This window comes from Panthera leo, chromosome A3 (genome assembly GCF_018350215.1).
Source record: "Panthera leo isolate Ple1 chromosome A3, P.leo_Ple1_pat1.1, whole genome shotgun sequence".
Taxonomy (NCBI): Eukaryota; Metazoa; Chordata; class Mammalia; order Carnivora; family Felidae; genus Panthera; species Panthera leo.
The window spans coordinates 16,819,649-16,836,597 of NC_056681.1; the positions used below are offsets into that span (position 1 = coordinate 16,819,649).

Sequence of the window (16,949 nt, forward strand, 5' to 3'; positions counted from 1 at the left end):
CCTCTCCCCCGCTCATGCTCTGTCTCTCTCTCTCTCTCTCTGTCAAAAATAAACATTAAAAAAATTAAAAAAAAAAGAGATTCAGTTGTTTTTTTAAAAAAAAAACCATCTGCCTCACATTGTATAATGTGGGATTAATTTCTGTATCCCTGTTCCCTATTTACCGTTTCTTTGCTGTTGGACATTTAAGCTGCTACCAATTTCACAATAATTCTAATAAGGCCGTGGAGAACACGGATGTGTTAATGTCCTGTGGCCTTGCACTCCTGTTTCTGTCTGATAAACTCCTGCCCGGGGGGAGGGCTGGGTTCATTTTGACCTATCTACCAAATTCGTGTAAAAAGCTGGGCCAACTGACATGGCTATCAGCAGTGCTTCCACTTGCCTTTCCCTCCCCGATGCTGCAGAAAATAGCCAGGCCACTCCTGCAGCAAGGCCACCGCAGGGGTGCATCTCTTCTCTGTCCTCCTCCTCCTCCTTCCCCTGCCACCCTCCCTGTCCCCTCCTCTCCCTCTGGCTGGCCGGACTCTGTCGTTTGGGTATGAAGGCCAAAGACATGTTTTCAGGAATGAGAAGGGGAGCCAGACACTGAACCAATGGGAACCCACGTCCATGGATATTCCTTCCACGTTGACGTTCCTCAGCCCACTTTTCTGTGCTTCCTCGGCCCCCACCCACACTCCTACCACTTCCTCCACCTGTACACACCCTTTCTCTCACCTGCAGGTTCATCCACAGGCAGAGGGGATAAGGGCCACGGGATTCGTAGGGAAAAATCTGTCACTCACATGAGCTGGGCACAGGACCTTTGGGCCAGTGTTCACACATAGTCCAGAGAGGGGCCCCAGGTTTCCTTCTGAAAAAAAGATTTTTAGAAATGGATGAATGTACAAAAGTTTAAAAAAATCAAATAGGACAGGCGCTTGGGTGGCACAGTCATTAAACATCTGACTTTGGCTCAGGTCATGATCTCACGGTTCTTGAGTTCAAGTCCCCCATCAGGTGAGCTCAAGTCCCACATCAGGTGAGCACAAGCCCCGCTTCAGGTGAGCCCCACTTCTCTCTCTCTCTCTCTCTCTCTCTCTCTCTCTCTCTCTCTCACTCGCTTTGTCTCTGCCCCTCGCTCTCTTGCACCCTCCCTTCTCCCCCATTCCCCCCAAATCAAATAGGACTATGAGGTGGATAATGAAAAAGATCAGGTCCTTTCCCACTCCTCAACTTTTTAAAAAGCTGCTTCCTTGGGAATTGATCTCCATGTGTCTAAATAGCATGATTATCCTGATATTCCTCCTCCTTATGATTTTAAAAAATTATCAAGTGGACTCCTTTCTACTACGGAACGAGAACCTTTAGATCTCACCCATCCAAACTCACGCTTCTGCTTTTCCTAAAGTTAATTAATACTACCTCCTTTGATGGTTTGAAGTATCAAATACACACCAAACACACACACACACACACACACACACACACACACACACACACACACACACACTTCTCTCTTAAACTCTGTCTGATAGAGCTGAAAATATCCTCTTAATACAATAATACAGCAGTTTTGATTCATTTGTTTTGTTTTCATCCTTTCTGAACATTTTCATTCTTCTCTTCTCACCTGGACACTTGTTCAGTTGTCAACCTGGCCCTTCCTTCCCATCACTCTGGACATTCCCTTCATCTCTCTCCTTGTTGGATGTCCTACTTCGTGTTTTCTGTCTTCCTTCCTTCCTTCCTACTTTCCTTCCTTCCTTCCTTCCTTCCTTCCTTCCTTCCTTCCTTCTTCTTTCTGTTTTCTTTCTTTCCTAATTTTGAAATTGTGGGTAAATCTATACAACAAAACTTGCTACCTCAACCATCTTTAAGTGGACAGCTCAGTGACATTAGGTACATTCACACTGTTGTACAACCATCATCGTTATCTATTTACAAGACTTTTCCATCACCTCAGAGAGAAACTCTATGGCCAGTAAGCAATAACTGTCCATCCCCCTTTGCCCCAGTCCCTGGTAACCTCCAGTCTACTTTCTGTCTCCATGAATGTGCCTATGCTAGATATTTCTTGTTAAGTGGAATTCATGCAGTATTTATCCTTTTGTGCCTGGCTTATTCCACTTAGCATCATGTTTTCAAGGTCCATCCATGTTGTTAAATCCTTTTTAAAAAATGTTTATTTATTTATTTGAGAAGTGGGGGAGGGCAGAGAGGATGGGAGAGAGAGTCCCAAGCATGCTGCCAGCACGAAGCCCAATATGGGGCTTGATCTCATGAACCATGAGATCATGACCTGAGCCAAGATAAAGAGTCAAGATGCTTAACCGACTGAGCCACCCAGGTGCCCCTGGGTTTAATCCTTCTTTATGGTTGAGTAATACTCTGTAGTATGGATAGACCACATTTTGTCTACCCATCAATCTACCGGTGGACACTTGGGTCCTTTCCACCTCTTGGCTATTGTGAATAATGCTGCAGTGAACAGTGGCACACAAGTTCTCTTTTCAGATCTTTCAGGTGCATACCTGGAATTTCTGAGTAATGTGGTAATTCTATGTCTGGCTTTTTGAGGAACCAAACTCCTCCTCAAGCAGCCAACCTGTTTCCCACAGTGGCTGCACCATTTTACATTCCAGCCAGCAGCTTCTCCACCCTTGCCAACAATGATTCTTTTCCATTTTTATGCTGACAGCCATCCTGGTAGGTGTGAAGTGGCAGCTTGTGTGGCTTTGATTGGCATTTCTCTAATGACAAATGATGTGGAGCGTCTTATCATGTGTTTATTGGCCATTATGGTAGTCTTTGGAGAGATGTCTAGGCAAGCCCTCTGCCCATTTTTTATTTGGGTTATTTGTCGTTTTGTTGTTTGGTTTTAGGAGTTCTCTGTACGTTCTGGATATTGAACTCTTGTCAGATAGACAATTTACAAGTATTTCCTGCCATTCTATAGGTTGTCTTTTCACTTTCTTGATGAAGTCCTTTGATGCACCAAAGTCTTTCATTTTGATGAACTTCAACTTGTCTGTTTTCTCTTTTGTTGCTTGTGCATTTGGTGTCCCATCTAGAATTCACCTTCAGTTCCAAAGTCATAAAGATTTGCCTCCATGTTTTATTTTACCTCTACAGTTTTAGCTCTTATATTTAGGTCATTGACCCATTTGAGGTTCATTTTTTATGTGGTATAAGGTAGGCGTCTAACTGCATTTTTTCACAAGTGGAGATCCAGTTGTCTCAGTACCAGTTGATGAAGAGACTGTTCTTCCCCCACTGAATGGAATTCTAATAAAAAAAATCAACTAGCCATAGATGTATGGGTTAGTTTTTGAACTTTCAACTCTATTCAATTGGTCTTTACGTCTATCCTTGTGCCAATATCACAGTTTTAATTATATTGGCAGCAAGTTTTGAATCAGAAGATCTGTGTCCTCCAACTTTGTCCGTTTTCAAGATTGTTTTGGCTTTTGAGATCCTCTTGCTATTCCATATGGATGTGAAGATCAGCTTTTCTATTCCTGAAAAAAGGCCATTGGCATTTCAATAGGTTTTGAGTCTATAGGTTACTTTGGGTAGTGTTGACATGTTAGCAGTATTAAGTCTTCCTACCCATGAACACAGATGTCTTTCCATGAATGTAGGTCTTTTTAAATTTCTTTCAGCAATGGTTTTGTAGCTTTTAGTATATAAGCCTTTCACCTCCTTCTTTAAATTTGTTCCTAGGTATTTCATTTTTTTAGATGCTGTTGTAAGTAGAGTTTCTTTCCTGTTTTCCTTTTTGTATTGTTTGTTGCAGGGGTATAGAAACACAAGCGATTTTTGCATGTGTTAATCTTATACCCTGTGATTTTGCTTAAATTAGCAGCTATGGCAGATCTCTTGTGGATTTTTTTTATATAAGATCATGTCATCCATGAATAGTTTTACTTATTCCATCCCAATTTGGGTGCCTTTTATTTATTTCTCTTATCTAATTGCTCTGTCTAGAACTTCCAGTATGAAAAGCAGTGGTGAAAAGTGGGCTTCCATGTCTGGTTCCAATCTTAGGGAGAAAGTCTCTTACCATTGAGGATGATATTAGCTGTGGGGCTTTTTGTAGATGTCTTTTATCATGTTGAGAAACTTCCCCCTCTATTCCTAGCTTTCTGTTTTTCTTGTGAAACAGTGTTGGATTTTGGCAAATACCTTTTCTGCATCAATGGAGATGATTGTGTTTCCTCCCCACTTCACTCTAGTAATGTGGTGTATACATAGACTGACTTTATTTTGAACTATCCTTGCATTTAAAAAAAATGTTTATTTGAAAGAGAAAGAGAGAGAGAGAGAGAGAGAGAGCGAGCACACGAGTGGGGGAGGGGCAGACAGAAAGGGAGAGAGAATCCCAAGCAGGCTCCACGCTGTCAACTCAGAGCCTGACTCAGGGCTTGATCTCACAAAGCGTGAGCTGAAATCAGGAGTCGGACGCCTAACGGACAGGGCTACCCAGATGCCCTGAAATGCCTTTGCATTTTGGGGATCTTCCTCTTTTTTGATTTACTCTCTCATTTTAATGGAGCACATCCTCCAGTGGCTTTCTGAGGAAAGGTTCACAGGAGATAAAAGTTTGAAACATATGTTTGAAAATGCTCTTTCTGCCTTCACATTTGATTGACAGCTCAGGTGGGTACAGAATTCTAGGGTGGAAGTAACTTTCCGTTGGAATTGTGAAAACATTGCTACACTCTCTTGCTTCCAGCATTGCTGTTGAGAGGTTCAATGCTATTGATTCATGTTCCTTTGGATGAGACCTGTTTTATTCCCTCTGGAAGCTTTTAAATCCTTTGTTGTCATTATTCTGATATTTCACAGTAATGTAGCTTAGTGTCATTCCTTTCCACCCACTGTTTCAGGCATTCAGTATAACCTTTCAACTTGGTGACTATAGTCTTGCAACTCTGTGAAATTTCCTTTTAGTAAAAGTTTTTTTTTTAATATAATTTCTTTGTTCTCTTGTATTGGCATTCCTATAAGTTGTATATTGGACCTCCAGCTAGTCCTTTAATATTATTTCCCGTTTTTCATTTCATTGTCTTTTTATTCCACTTCCTGGGCAACATCAACTTTATCTTTCAACCCATGTGTCGAATAATCTCTGCAACCAATTTTAAATTTCCAAAAGTCCTTTCTTGTCTCTTAATGTTTCTTTTCCTTTTACAGCAGCCACGGCTGGTAGAGGACTAGCTTCTACAAGTGGAAGGATCAACTCTTCTACTATAATAGGAAAGAAAGAAGTAAGAATGGAAATGGATGGGAGGAGATTGGCAGATGAAATGGCAGGAGGGTGGAGGTATTCCTCCTGATGACTTTCATTTTCTCTGTGATATAGATGATGAACACATGTATTGAGACAACAGGGAAGGTAATGGGGCAAGATGTTTGAAGAGTATGAAAAGGGAAATCAAAGATAACCCCCACAAAAAACCAACTGTTTCCTGGGCAGCCTTGAGGGTCCACACAGAAGCCAGAGACCATCAGTCAACCATGGCACCAATCCCCTTAGTCAGATAAGCTCTTGGGAAAGGTGTGGAGAAGATGGGCTTTGGACAGTTCCACAGTTGGTACTCTAGCTAAGTAGTCCAGAAGAGCAGCAGGGCAAAGAAATTAAGGATAGTGACAAGAAAGGGGTTGATGTGATCGAACAGGGCATTTCTGCCACTTGCCTACCTGCTCAATCTCTGGGAAACTTAAGAGTCTAACCATTCAGCTTGACATTTCCCCACCTGAAAGTATGATGTTATTTTAAAAACGGGAGGCTTCATTGAATTTTCTGCCCTTGACCATTTTTAAACTGTCAAGGATCAGGCCCTTTCCACACTATTCTTTGGGGGTTCCCATTGTTTACATTTCTCAGTGTAGACAAGTATATCCATTTATCTTTATCCTTTGTTTCCTATCTTTAAAATAGAATAAGGACTCCTAACAACAAAAAGAATACTTTATTCTCTTCAGTGATGGCACTATTGATATACATTTCATGTTTTCTGGATGTTTTACCATGAAAATACAAACAGACTCTGACTATATATCATCCAGATGTTCCAAGTTTATTTATGTTGTTTCAATACACTGACAAAACACCACAGTTTTAACTTCTTCTCTCTCAAGAGTCAAGACTCATTTTATCTTAAACCAGAGGATTCTCTTAAAGAACACACATGCACACACACGCACACGCACACGCACACACACACACAGTAAGTACAAAAACAATTCCACCAAAGTGCATGTGAATGAAAGTGCAAACAGGCTTCATTTTCAAACTCTGGGATCATTCTCTCTGCTTCAGAAATTAAACAGAAAGGTCCTCAGCACCCTAAGCCAGGGCTGGGCAAGGGCTGGTTGTGGCTGCCGGGGCCAAAGTGTAAGCGGTATCTGCTGCTGGAGAGCAGGGCAGAGGCACATAGCATGGGCACTGGCACCAACCCTCTCCCTTCACTGGGCACCCAGGTCAAGGTGCGACGATCTTGTCTGGGGACAGGACGGGGGTGAAGGGGCAGTAGGGCAGATTTCTTTCCTTCTTTTTATGTGTTTTTTTTTTTTTTTTTTTCCCCAAAGAGTCTGACGTTGGTGCAGAAAGTGCCGAGGTCTCAAAGTTCAGAGCCTGGGGGTCCTTTTCTCAAGGCCCTAAGTCCACCTTGCCCTTCCCGTGGGCAAGCACTGGAAGTGTGGTTGGTGGATCCACATGGCAAAGCTGTCCCAGCCCTACTCACTAGGACAGGTGAGGTCCCGCAGCACAGCTGTGAGCACCTGCTGCCTCCTCTTCACACCACAAAGCCAGTGAGCATCTCTCCTCAGTTTCAAAGAGGAGCAAAGCCAAGGAGCTGGTGAGTTTTGCCACCACCCAAGCAACCAAGTCAGAGAGGCTCAGACTCGCTCCTCCTTACTCTTGGCCAAGGGGGCAATGCAACCTCTGTAAACCCGAGTGTCAGCCAGAGGCAGAGACTGCCCACTTTCCTCTCGGGAAGCCTGTGCTCAGAGCTGCCTCTCGGGGCCGAAGGGAAGGAACGTCTGAAGCCAGGTGGGAGTTCAGCTGGGTGGCTGAATGGCTGTGCTGGCAAAGCTGTGTGACCCCACGAAAGAGAGGGTCTCCTACTGGACTGTGGCAGGAAATCAACAGAGCTTTGAGTGTCCCACTTCTGTGGGGAAGATAAAGCTTCATATTTTAACAATAATAGCCCTTGACATTTTCCCAGCATCGAGCCTCATAGCTGCACCTGTCAAACACTCCCAAGGGTGCCCTAGGTGCACACACACCATGTGACTGAGGGAAGCGGCCTGGCTCTGCACCCCACGGGCCCATCTCAGCACCTGGGGCCACAGAAGTGTGGTGGTTGCTCCTCACCTCTGTGTAGGGCCAGCTCCCGCCGGGCTCTCTGCCTCTGCCCCACCCCGGCTGGTCTGGCAGTGGCTCGGTGGAGGCTAGGCCCCCACTTGGACATAAAGGTCTAAGTCCCAGAGCCCCAGCAGGCACCTGGCTGGCAGTGCAGGACAGACGGAGGGTGGTACGAAAGGTAGGGGCCACAGAGAATTCAAAGCTAGAGGAATTCGCCTTCTCAAGGTGCAAGTGGGCTTTGTAAGACTCCGCAAAAGCAAGACATTTAAGGGACAGGTCGAATGTGATGTCATGAGGTATGTGTGCTAGACATAGTGGCATATTCCCACAGCCGGAGGCCTGGCAGGTGTGGGGCCCTCACCCCACGGGCAATGTCTTGGCTGAGATGCATGGCTGCAGGGAAGGACGCTATGCCCAGCTTTGGGGACCATCATGCCTGCTGGAGCTTTCCCTCTGACCAAAGACCCGAGATTGTCTGACATACCCTTGAGCTGCCTCTTCCCCACACCTGATAGAGGAAGGGTATATGGGGAACATCCGTGGAGCCTTGACCTTTTCTGCAGACGTAAAACAGGCTCTAATCACCTATTCTGCTAGAAACAGGACTTGGCGTGGGCCACTAAAATGCTAGCCGATCCAGAACTGGGCATGCTTACAAAGGCATCTTGGCTTGGAATCCCCCACTTGTGGGTAAAAGGGAGAAAGGCAGCCAGAAACTCCCAGTGGGCCTATGAAAACATGCTTATGAGGCTCACCCATCCAAGAAGGAAGAGCCAGTGGTCTGAGTGGGTGATGGCATGGGCCCTGCCCCGGAAAACCAGACAGCAGAGTGAGTAAAGATGTGTGTGGCAGGGTCACTTCTGGGTAGAAGCCAAGGAAAGAAAAGCATGGAGAGATGCCAAAGAGAAATGAGCCTCTGATGGGAAGCCTCCCATTCTACCAGATTGTCCTTAACGGCTAAGAAAAAGACCCTTTGGTGATAAAACAAGTCAGCTGGAGGTGTGGGGCTGCCATAGGCAGGGCACCTCCAATTTGTTCCATTGGTAATGCTCCTCCAGCCCGGTCACACTTTCACTGGTGTGCCTGGTGGCAGATGAGCCCCAGGACGCGGGAGCCAGGACTCCAAATTCCCCAGGGCTCCTCTGCTCCCACGTACCTTGTAGGAAGCAGCCCCAGAGAGAAGGAGGACCCCTGGTAAGATGTAGAGGGTGTTGGGAGTGGGGGGTGGGGGTGGATATGAGGAACTCAAGTCAGGAAGGAAGCATCAGCTGCAGAGGGAGGCCCAGCTCAGGCTGGAGGAGAGCCCAGCCCTGAGCCACTCACTTTAAGGTGTCATCGGCGTTTTTGAACATGAGAATGGCGTTATAGATCTTCAAGGCTGGGCCCAGCTTGACGCTCATGATCTTCACAATGTCCGCCTGTGTCAGCAAAAGGAAGGCCTCGCCGTCAATCATCTGAGGGGTTGGGGGAGGGAGGTGGAAGGAAAGTGGGGAGAAGGTGGAGAGGGCCGCGGGGAAGGCAAGGCGTGAAGGACAGGTGGGGTATCCATGGGGAGTGGGGAAGGGAGAAAGAGAATAGGGAGTAAAGGATATATGGGAGGAGGGACGGAGGACAGAGACGGGAAGAGGAAGGAAAAGGAGAAAGGAGAAGGGAAGGAGAAAGGAAAAAAGGAAGACAGCAATGGGGACAGAGAAGGAAAGAGAGATATCCACTGGTTTCCCCATGTTCACACACATACACTTTCTCTTTCTTTCTGTTGACTGGTCTGATTTCAATGTGTGTTTGCATAATATCTTCTCAGTCGTCACCGACAGTGGCCTCAAAACACTGGCTGCTGCAGTCCCCCCATAAACCCACTGGTGAGTGTTAGTGCTGCTGACAGTAAACAGGCAGGCACTGTGAGCGTGTCTGGGTGATGCAGTTATGAGGTACACAGTATTACCTATGAGCTATTATTCTTAAGAGGGGGGTTAGGAAGGCAGAGAGGAAGGGAGCTGATTTAATCTGAATCTGGGCAGACTTTCCTTAGGGCCATCAGTGCCAACTGCCAGACTGGACAGGCTGACTACCCATAAGACCATCTGTCTGCTTTGCTCTCTAACTTCTCAATCATGAAATATCCCTCTCATGACCGGTCTGTGTCCCGGCTGGAGAGATTCTTGACCCGTGTGTCTGAATGCATCAGTCCAGCCAGACAAAGGCCACTCCCTAGAGCATGCGCCTCCTTGGGGAAGTTGATGCCGTGGACTAGGTCCTGGAAAAGATCATCCTCAGCCCTCACAAAGGTCCTGCTCCCCACTGAGACTCCATTTGTTGCTGGCAGTCCACCCTTTGCCCCCTTTGGCCATTGCTTTTGTATCACAGACCATGCTGAACTGAGAGATGAGGTAGATGCCCTGGGGAGAGAGACGAGGACCAAATTCTTGCGTGGTTCTGCGGCTGGCTGAACACATGCACTCAGAGACCACTTAAGACTCTTGTCACCAAAGGAAGACCTCTGCAGGGTACCACATGGTTCTATTTCATTAAACACGTGTGGTGAAGGTGTGACTTAAAACACAGAAGGTTTAGTTATCAAACGACAAGTTGTATGAGACTGGAAAGGCTCATTAATATCAGAGATGACAGAATCAAGATTTAAAACAATGAGACTATGAAACCAACAAAATAACATTTAATAGGGATAAATGTAAAGTTTTACATTAGGTTAATTAAAAAAAAAAACCTAGTGGTACAAGTAACAAAGTGGAAGATGTGGTTAGACTACAATGGATAATTGATATAAAAGGCACTTGGGGACTTTCATGACCTCCAAACTGGTCTGATATGGCTGCAATAAAGCTCATGCAAACTTAAATGTTACTAATACATATATATACACATACATATATATATATATATATATATATACATATACATATATATATATGTATATGTATATATATATATATACATATACACATACATATATATATATATGTATATGTGTATATATATATATATATAGTTCATATCTAGGGGAAAAGAAAACCACCCAAATATCCATTAACAGGAGAACTGTGGGCTACTCATAAAATGGAGCACTACTCAGCAATAAAAATGAACAAACTACCAGTATACACAATAACACGGATGGACCTCGAAAACATTACACTGAGTGAAAAGAGACAGACACCAAAGAATAGAAGCTGGACCCATTTATAAGAAGTTCAAGAACAGGTAACACTAACCTATGGTGCTAAAGATTACAACAGTGGTTGCCCATGAGGGCGGAGACTGACAAAGGGGCCATGAAAGAACGTTCTGGTGTGATGGAAATGTTTTATATCTTGACTGAAGTACTGGGTTCCAGGTGTACACATTTCACAACACTTGTGGAATTGTACTTTTAAGATGCGTGCATTTTCGTTCCATGTACATTTTTATCTCCATGAAAAAACAATCTAAGTATCAGTTTGTTATAACAAGTGCACCACTCTGAGTGGAGGTGATAACTGGGGAGGCTGTGCACATGTCAGGGATGGGGGTATATGGAAAATCTCTGTACGTTTCTCTCAATTTTGCTGTGAACCTAAAAGTGCTCTATTAAATCCTTTTAAATATAAAACCAAAAAACATCTAGGAGGGGGCAGAACACAGCCAGTGTGTTCTGTGCTGGTCACAAGGCATCTGAAACCAGGGTACAGCTGTGGATACATATGTGACAGTAAGATCACCAGCCCACGAGGCCACACCCCACATGGGGAGGAGTCTGGGGGCTCTACCACACAAGGACACTATGAAGAAACGGCTGACTGTGTTGGGTCTGGATAAAGAGAAGCTTCTAGGGGAAGAGGAGCAGACTTCTTTCTTCTGGGCACCTGACCTGGAGGGGCTGAGACTACATGCTGCTGGGTGAAGGGGGATACATGTATTCTTTGGAAAGAAGATCTGAACAAACTCCAAAGTCCCTTCTAGTTTCAAATTGTGTAAACTAGGAGAGTCACAGTAAAGTTCTTTACTTAAGGACAACTATTAAAAGTCAGAACCACCATTGAGCCCCCACTGTATCAGGCACTCTTGTATAGTGATAGGATTTATATACTATTCTACAGCATGGTGGTGATATAGTTATACTAGACAGTCTGGTACAACGATCCGTTCACCATTTCCAATGCTCACAATGGCCCTGCAAGGTTGTCGTTATACCCGCTCTATTTCCATCTTATAGATAAGAAGATGCAGACTCAGAGACAATAAAGAGCTCAAACCAGCAAAACTGGGATTCACATCTACACTGTCTGCAAAGCTAGGGTTCTTTTATGTACAACTCATGGCTTCTTATCCTTGGTAAGCTTTTGGGTCTCGGTTTTAAGTATGTGTTAGGATCCTTGAAGTAAAAGGCAATACCTGTGCCATTCAAGACACACTTTAACTTACTGTCCCTGGTGAAGCCTAGGTTTGGAAAACAAGCTGGGCGGAGAGCAGAGAGGAGTGAATGGAGCCCTGTCTCCAGGAGGCATTTTCCTTCCTGAGGACGCTCTGAACACAGCGGGTTCACAAGCTGGGCCACGGCCTATACCCGATTTTTTCCAGAGGCATGGGCCACTGTGACCAGTCTCCCACAGGCCGGACAACAGAGGGCCCTCCCTAGCAGAGGGGGCAGCGCTGATGAGGCCACCTGCTCCCTGCCGTCTCACTGAGTGACCCTTCTGTCCCCGCTCTGCACTTGTACCTCACCTCACCTCATCTTTGAAGAGTCGTGCCTGGTCCTCACAGCCAGTCAGGGTCTGAACGAAGCTGAAGACCTTGGAAACCAAAGAAGACGTGTTGCCAAGGGGTTGGGGGGAAAGGGGAGGGGAGAGGTGGGCCCAGGTGGACTTGGTGCTCTCTGGGCTTCGACAGTGTTGCTTTTTCTTGTCAGCCCAAGAGGATCCTTGTGTCTCTGGTGCCGGGTGAGCAAGGAGAGGCCCAGGGGAAGCCTGTCTCTCCTGCTGGACTCCACGTGAACCAGCAGCACGTCCCTCTCCCCACCCACCGGGGTAGGCCTGCTGGCCCACGTCTCGGCCCCTGCCGGGCACCAGGAGGGGCTGTGGACGGGAGGGATGAGCGGGAGGTAGTGTCAGGTGCAGTGCCTGCTCTGCCTGACAAGGGCCTTTCCTGAACCCTCCTTCCAGGGTGTGGTGCGGTGACAGCACCAAGTGCGGAAGAGGAGTGGGGAGGGGTCCTCGCTCTCACCTCGTCAATGGTCCACTTGGCAACTGCTGAGGCCGAGATGCCTGCCACTCCCGGCAGGAGCTTGCAGTGCTGCTCCCAGCACACCGACAGCGAGCGGTCAGGGCGGGCCGACAGGGCTGACGTGAAGAGGGACTGGTGCATGGCGTCGGGAGCCAGTGCTGAAGGCAGAGGCAGAGGCTGGCAGGCTGGCGCTGAGGACTAAGCTGGTCCCTGAGGCCCACTCCTACCCATGCCCCTAGGGAGGACCAGGGCCTCCTGAGAGACTTGCACAGCCAACAGGGAGATCTGACTCCTCAGCCACTGCCCACTCCTCCTGGTGAAGCGAGCGCCTCGCGTTACAGACTCTCAGGAGTCGGCTGTTAGGACCCGCCCAGCCCTCTCTCTGAGGCTGCATCACCCGGGGCCCCGGCAAGGGGGTGCTGTAGCACCCCTGACTGTTCTCTAGATACCTTGTAGCAGGATGGCTTCCAACATCTGAGAAGCTCAGCCCTGACAGCAGAAGCCTGTTCTGTTTGCCCTCTTTTCCTGCCTGACTCTGGAGGAGTCAGGGTGCTTCTGTGTGAGAACCCACCCCGCAAGCGTCTGCCACTGCCTCCAGCTCCATTCTTCCCCCCACCCACTCCCCAGCCTGTTCCGGACCTAGAAGGTGATCCCTGACCCGCTCGCCAACTCCACCCTGCCTGTCACCCTGCTTTCTGACCTGCTCCTGTAGTCCTGGCTCTTGGCCTCCAGCCTCAGCTGCTGTATGATCTCATGACTGACGCTGTTTGGCCTCCTCCTTGACCAGGTCTGGAGCTCACCTGCCTGGACTTCATCTACTCTTGCAGGCTCAGACACACCTGGCCCCCGCCTACCTTACCAGCCTCGACTGGCTTTGGGCCATGTGGCCACTGTCCCATGGGGCTTGCCCTGCCTCTCTCTGCCCACAGACCAAGAGAGCTGCCTCCCTCCTGTTCACTGAGCTTTTAGTTCTAGACACACAGCTGCAGCTTGCCATTGCCGCCTCCCCAGGGGCCCTCCCCCAGCTCATCACAGACCGGCTTTCCCCGCCCCTTTGGCCTTTAGCTTCAGCCTTTCACCCTGACTCCTCTGCACTTCCAGTCACTCTCGGAGCCTCTGGGATCCTGTCACCAGCCCCACGGGCTGCTCTCTGTAGCTCGGCCTGCCGCCTGCCGCCATGTCTGCTTATCAGACCCAAGCTCTGGGCCACACTCCACAAACAGCCCAGCCTTCCGCACCGTGAAGGACCTGCTGCTCCCCCGGCTCCACCTGCTCTCAGCACTTGCCTGCAGCACAGCCGGGATCTCTCCTGACAGTTACCACCACAAGCACTTCATCTGCCCGGCCACAGCCTTGGCCTCCTGTTTCAAGTCCTCTTTCTGGTTCTCCAGGAACCAGGTGAGGGACAAGGCTGAGAGGCTGTAGGGAGCTTTGCTCCTAATCCTTCTTCCCCGGAGCCCAGGATGGGAACTTTCACAGGCAGTCAGGGTGTCTTATCTAACTGCAAGCCTTCTAGGGGCAGGTTCTTCTGCTTTTTTGGCTTATAAACAGCAGAAATTTACTCCTCACAGTTCTGGAGGCTGGTTAGTCCAAGATCAAGGCACCAGCAGATACACTATATGGTGAAGGCCCACTCCCTGGTTAACAGATGGCCGACTTCTCACTGTGTTGCCATATGGTGGAAGGAACAAGGGAAGGCTCTGGAGTCTCTTTTATAAGGGCACTAACCGCATTTCTGAGGGCTCCACCCTCTTGACCTGATCATTTCCTAAAGGCCCCACCTCCAAATATCATCACATTGGGGATTAGGTTTCAACATATGACTTTGTTGGGGGGACACAAACATTCATTCTATAGCATGATGATGATGATGATGATGATGATGATGATGATGATGATTAGGTAAGCCCTTCCTTGCCCTCTCTGGGCCACAGCCTCAGTCTCTGGAAAGATTTAGCTTCCCAAGTTCTCCGGATACTTTTGGAATGAATGTACAGGCACACGCCCTCTGGTGGCCAGAGCCAGACCCTGGAGTGGAAGCTGGCCAGATGTCCCCTGGGTGGGTAGAAGAGGTGCCCACTGCAGTCCCATCCTCAGAAGTCCTAACTCCGAGGGCCTGAAGGCTGGCCAAGCACCTTCTCACTCAAGCCTGAAGCTGCAGGAAGTGCCGTCTGTTTCCACCAGGAGGAGACAGCATGGAATGGCAGCAAGAAGAGGTGAGCCAATAGACAAGGCTAATAATACCAGTACATAATTGTGCTAAGCCCTTTACCTGACCTTCTCTAAATGAGAAGCCTCCTACCAGTTTTTGAGGTGGGCATATTTTCAGCATTGCACAGATAAGCAAGCTGAGGCTCAGACAGGGGGTCCCTCCCCGAGGTCTCACAGCCCATAAATGGCTGCCCAAGTCCAGGGCTGTGCTCTTAACCACCATGCTACAGATCATCTGGGTTGCAGAGACTGTTCCTGAAGAACCGGAACACCTTAAGTCCTGCCCAGAAACTGCAATGAGCCAGGCTATCTCTCATGGTCTCTTCTAGCCTTAACACGGTATGCATTCAACTCAAATAAGGCATGATCCCTAGAGCTCCTGCCGTGTATCAGGCTCTGTGCTGAATTAAAACAAAAGAAGTTTTTTAATGTTTGTTTATTTTTGAGAGACAGAGTGTGAGCAGGGGAGGGGCAGAGAGAGAGGGAGACACAGAATCTGAAGCAGGCTCCAGGCTGTCAGCACAGAGCCTGACATGGGGCTTGAACCCACGAACTGCAAGATCATGACCTGAGTCGAAGTTGGACGCTTAAGTGACTGAACCACCAGGCACCCCAGGCCCTGTCCTCAAGATGTAAGATGAATTTGTCACCCAATGGAAGGCTCAGTCACCTTGTCCCTCCCTTTGGAGCATGTTATGGGCTTAACCGTATTCCCCCAAATGCATATGTTGAAGCCCAACCCCCAGTACCTCTGAATGGGGCTGTGCAGTTAACCCTGAATAATGTGGGGGTTAGGGGCACCAACACCGCACGCAGTCAAAAATCCATGTGCAACTTTGACTCCCCCAAAACTTTACTACTAATAGCCTACAGCTGACTAGAAGCCTTACCAATGACATAAATGGTCAATTAACATATATTTTGTATGTCATATGTATTATATACAATATTCTTACAACAAAGGTAGCTAGAGAAAAGAAAACATTATTCAGAAAATCATGAAAAACTACTTTTACAGGACTGTGTGCAGTTCAAGTGGCTGTTGTTCAAGGGCCAACTGTATTTGGAGATGGGTCTTTAAACAGGTGATTAAGTTAAAACAAGGCTGTTAGGGTGGGCTCTTCTCCAATCGGGGGTCCTTGAACACATGTAGAGAGACACTGGGAGGACACACGCATACAAGGCAGACCACGCGAGGACACACTCAGCAAGAGAGCGGCCACCTGCAAGCCAAGGAGCGAGGTCTCAGGAGAAACTAGCAGATATCTGATCTTGGACCTTTAGCCTCTGTAAGTGTGAGAAAATACATTTCTGTTGTGTAAGCTACTGAGTCTGTGACACTTGGTTGTGGCGTCCAAGCTAAGGCAAAGGAGACCGAGGGGTGGACGGACATCTGGGTTAGGTGCTTCTGGCCTGTTACGCCAGCAGCACAGACCAGGAGTCAGCTCTGAGTTTGAATGCCAGCTCTGCCCCTTATGAGCCGAATGACCTTGGGCAAGTGGCTTCAGCCTCTGAGCCTCCTCCTGTTCCTCTTCTCTCAGAAGAAGAGAATGCCATCCACATTACAGGATGCCTGAGAGGGTCAGCGACAGTATACGTATGGCACCTGCAACAGTGCGTGGCCCGTAGTAGGTGCTCAGTAAACAGTACTGGTAACTACTATTATTTCAGGTACTTGACACTTGAAAGTATTACTCATGTCTTCAAATGAGACTGAGACTCAGAGATATGAAGCGATTTGCTTAAGGTCACACAGCTAGAAAGTGAAAGCCATGGCCTCCCTCCCAGGAGGCCTAGAATCAAGGGGAATGGGGTTGGGGGGCATCCTCCTGCTGCACAGTGGAGAACCAGAGGCCCAAAGAGGCTCAGAGTCCCTTCTGCAGACCCACAGCAAGGCCACGGGAGAAGCGGGACTGGAACCCATGGTCACCCCTGTGTTCTTGCCGCTGCTCTATGCTCTGCAAGTGCCCGAGAGGAAGAGGAGGCCTCCCTTCCAGTTGCCCCCTCTAGGTCCCCCTAGTGACTCATCCCACCAATTACTAAGCACTCACTGTGAACACCTTGTGGAGGGCATGGGAGTAGATGACCCAGGACTTACTTGGGAAATCTTCTTGCGGGATCTTCCGATACTTTGGAGGGCGTCCAATCCTGGAGAGAGAGGGAC

The 16,949-nt window shown here is 47.9% G+C and overlaps 1 protein-coding gene across 16 annotated transcripts in view; it reads right to left on the reverse strand.

Annotated features, from left to right (window-relative positions):
• Positions 1-16,949, reverse strand: part of L3MBTL1 (L3MBTL histone methyl-lysine binding protein 1) — a 41,699-nt gene that overhangs the window by 1,829 nt on the left and 22,921 nt on the right. For 7 of the 16 annotated variants that reach the window (XM_042930925.1, XM_042930926.1, XM_042930923.1 and 4 more), the window contains 5 exons: positions 16,884-16,933; positions 12,575-12,732; positions 12,082-12,144; positions 8,681-8,775; positions 6,573-7,160 (listed from right to left, as the gene is read on the reverse strand). In XM_042930925.1, coding sequence (XP_042786859.1) covers positions 6,950-7,160; positions 8,681-8,775; positions 12,082-12,144; positions 12,575-12,732; positions 16,884-16,933 — 577 coding nt within the window. In that variant the 3' untranslated portion in view covers positions 6,573-6,949. Of the gene's footprint in view, positions 1-46; positions 857-6,572; positions 8,549-8,680; positions 8,776-9,000; positions 9,754-12,081; positions 12,145-12,574; positions 12,733-15,743; positions 16,009-16,883; positions 16,934-16,949 lie in introns of those variants that run through there. The other 9 variants (XM_042930935.1, XM_042930932.1, XR_006200408.1 and 6 more) reach the window with 8 other exon arrangements.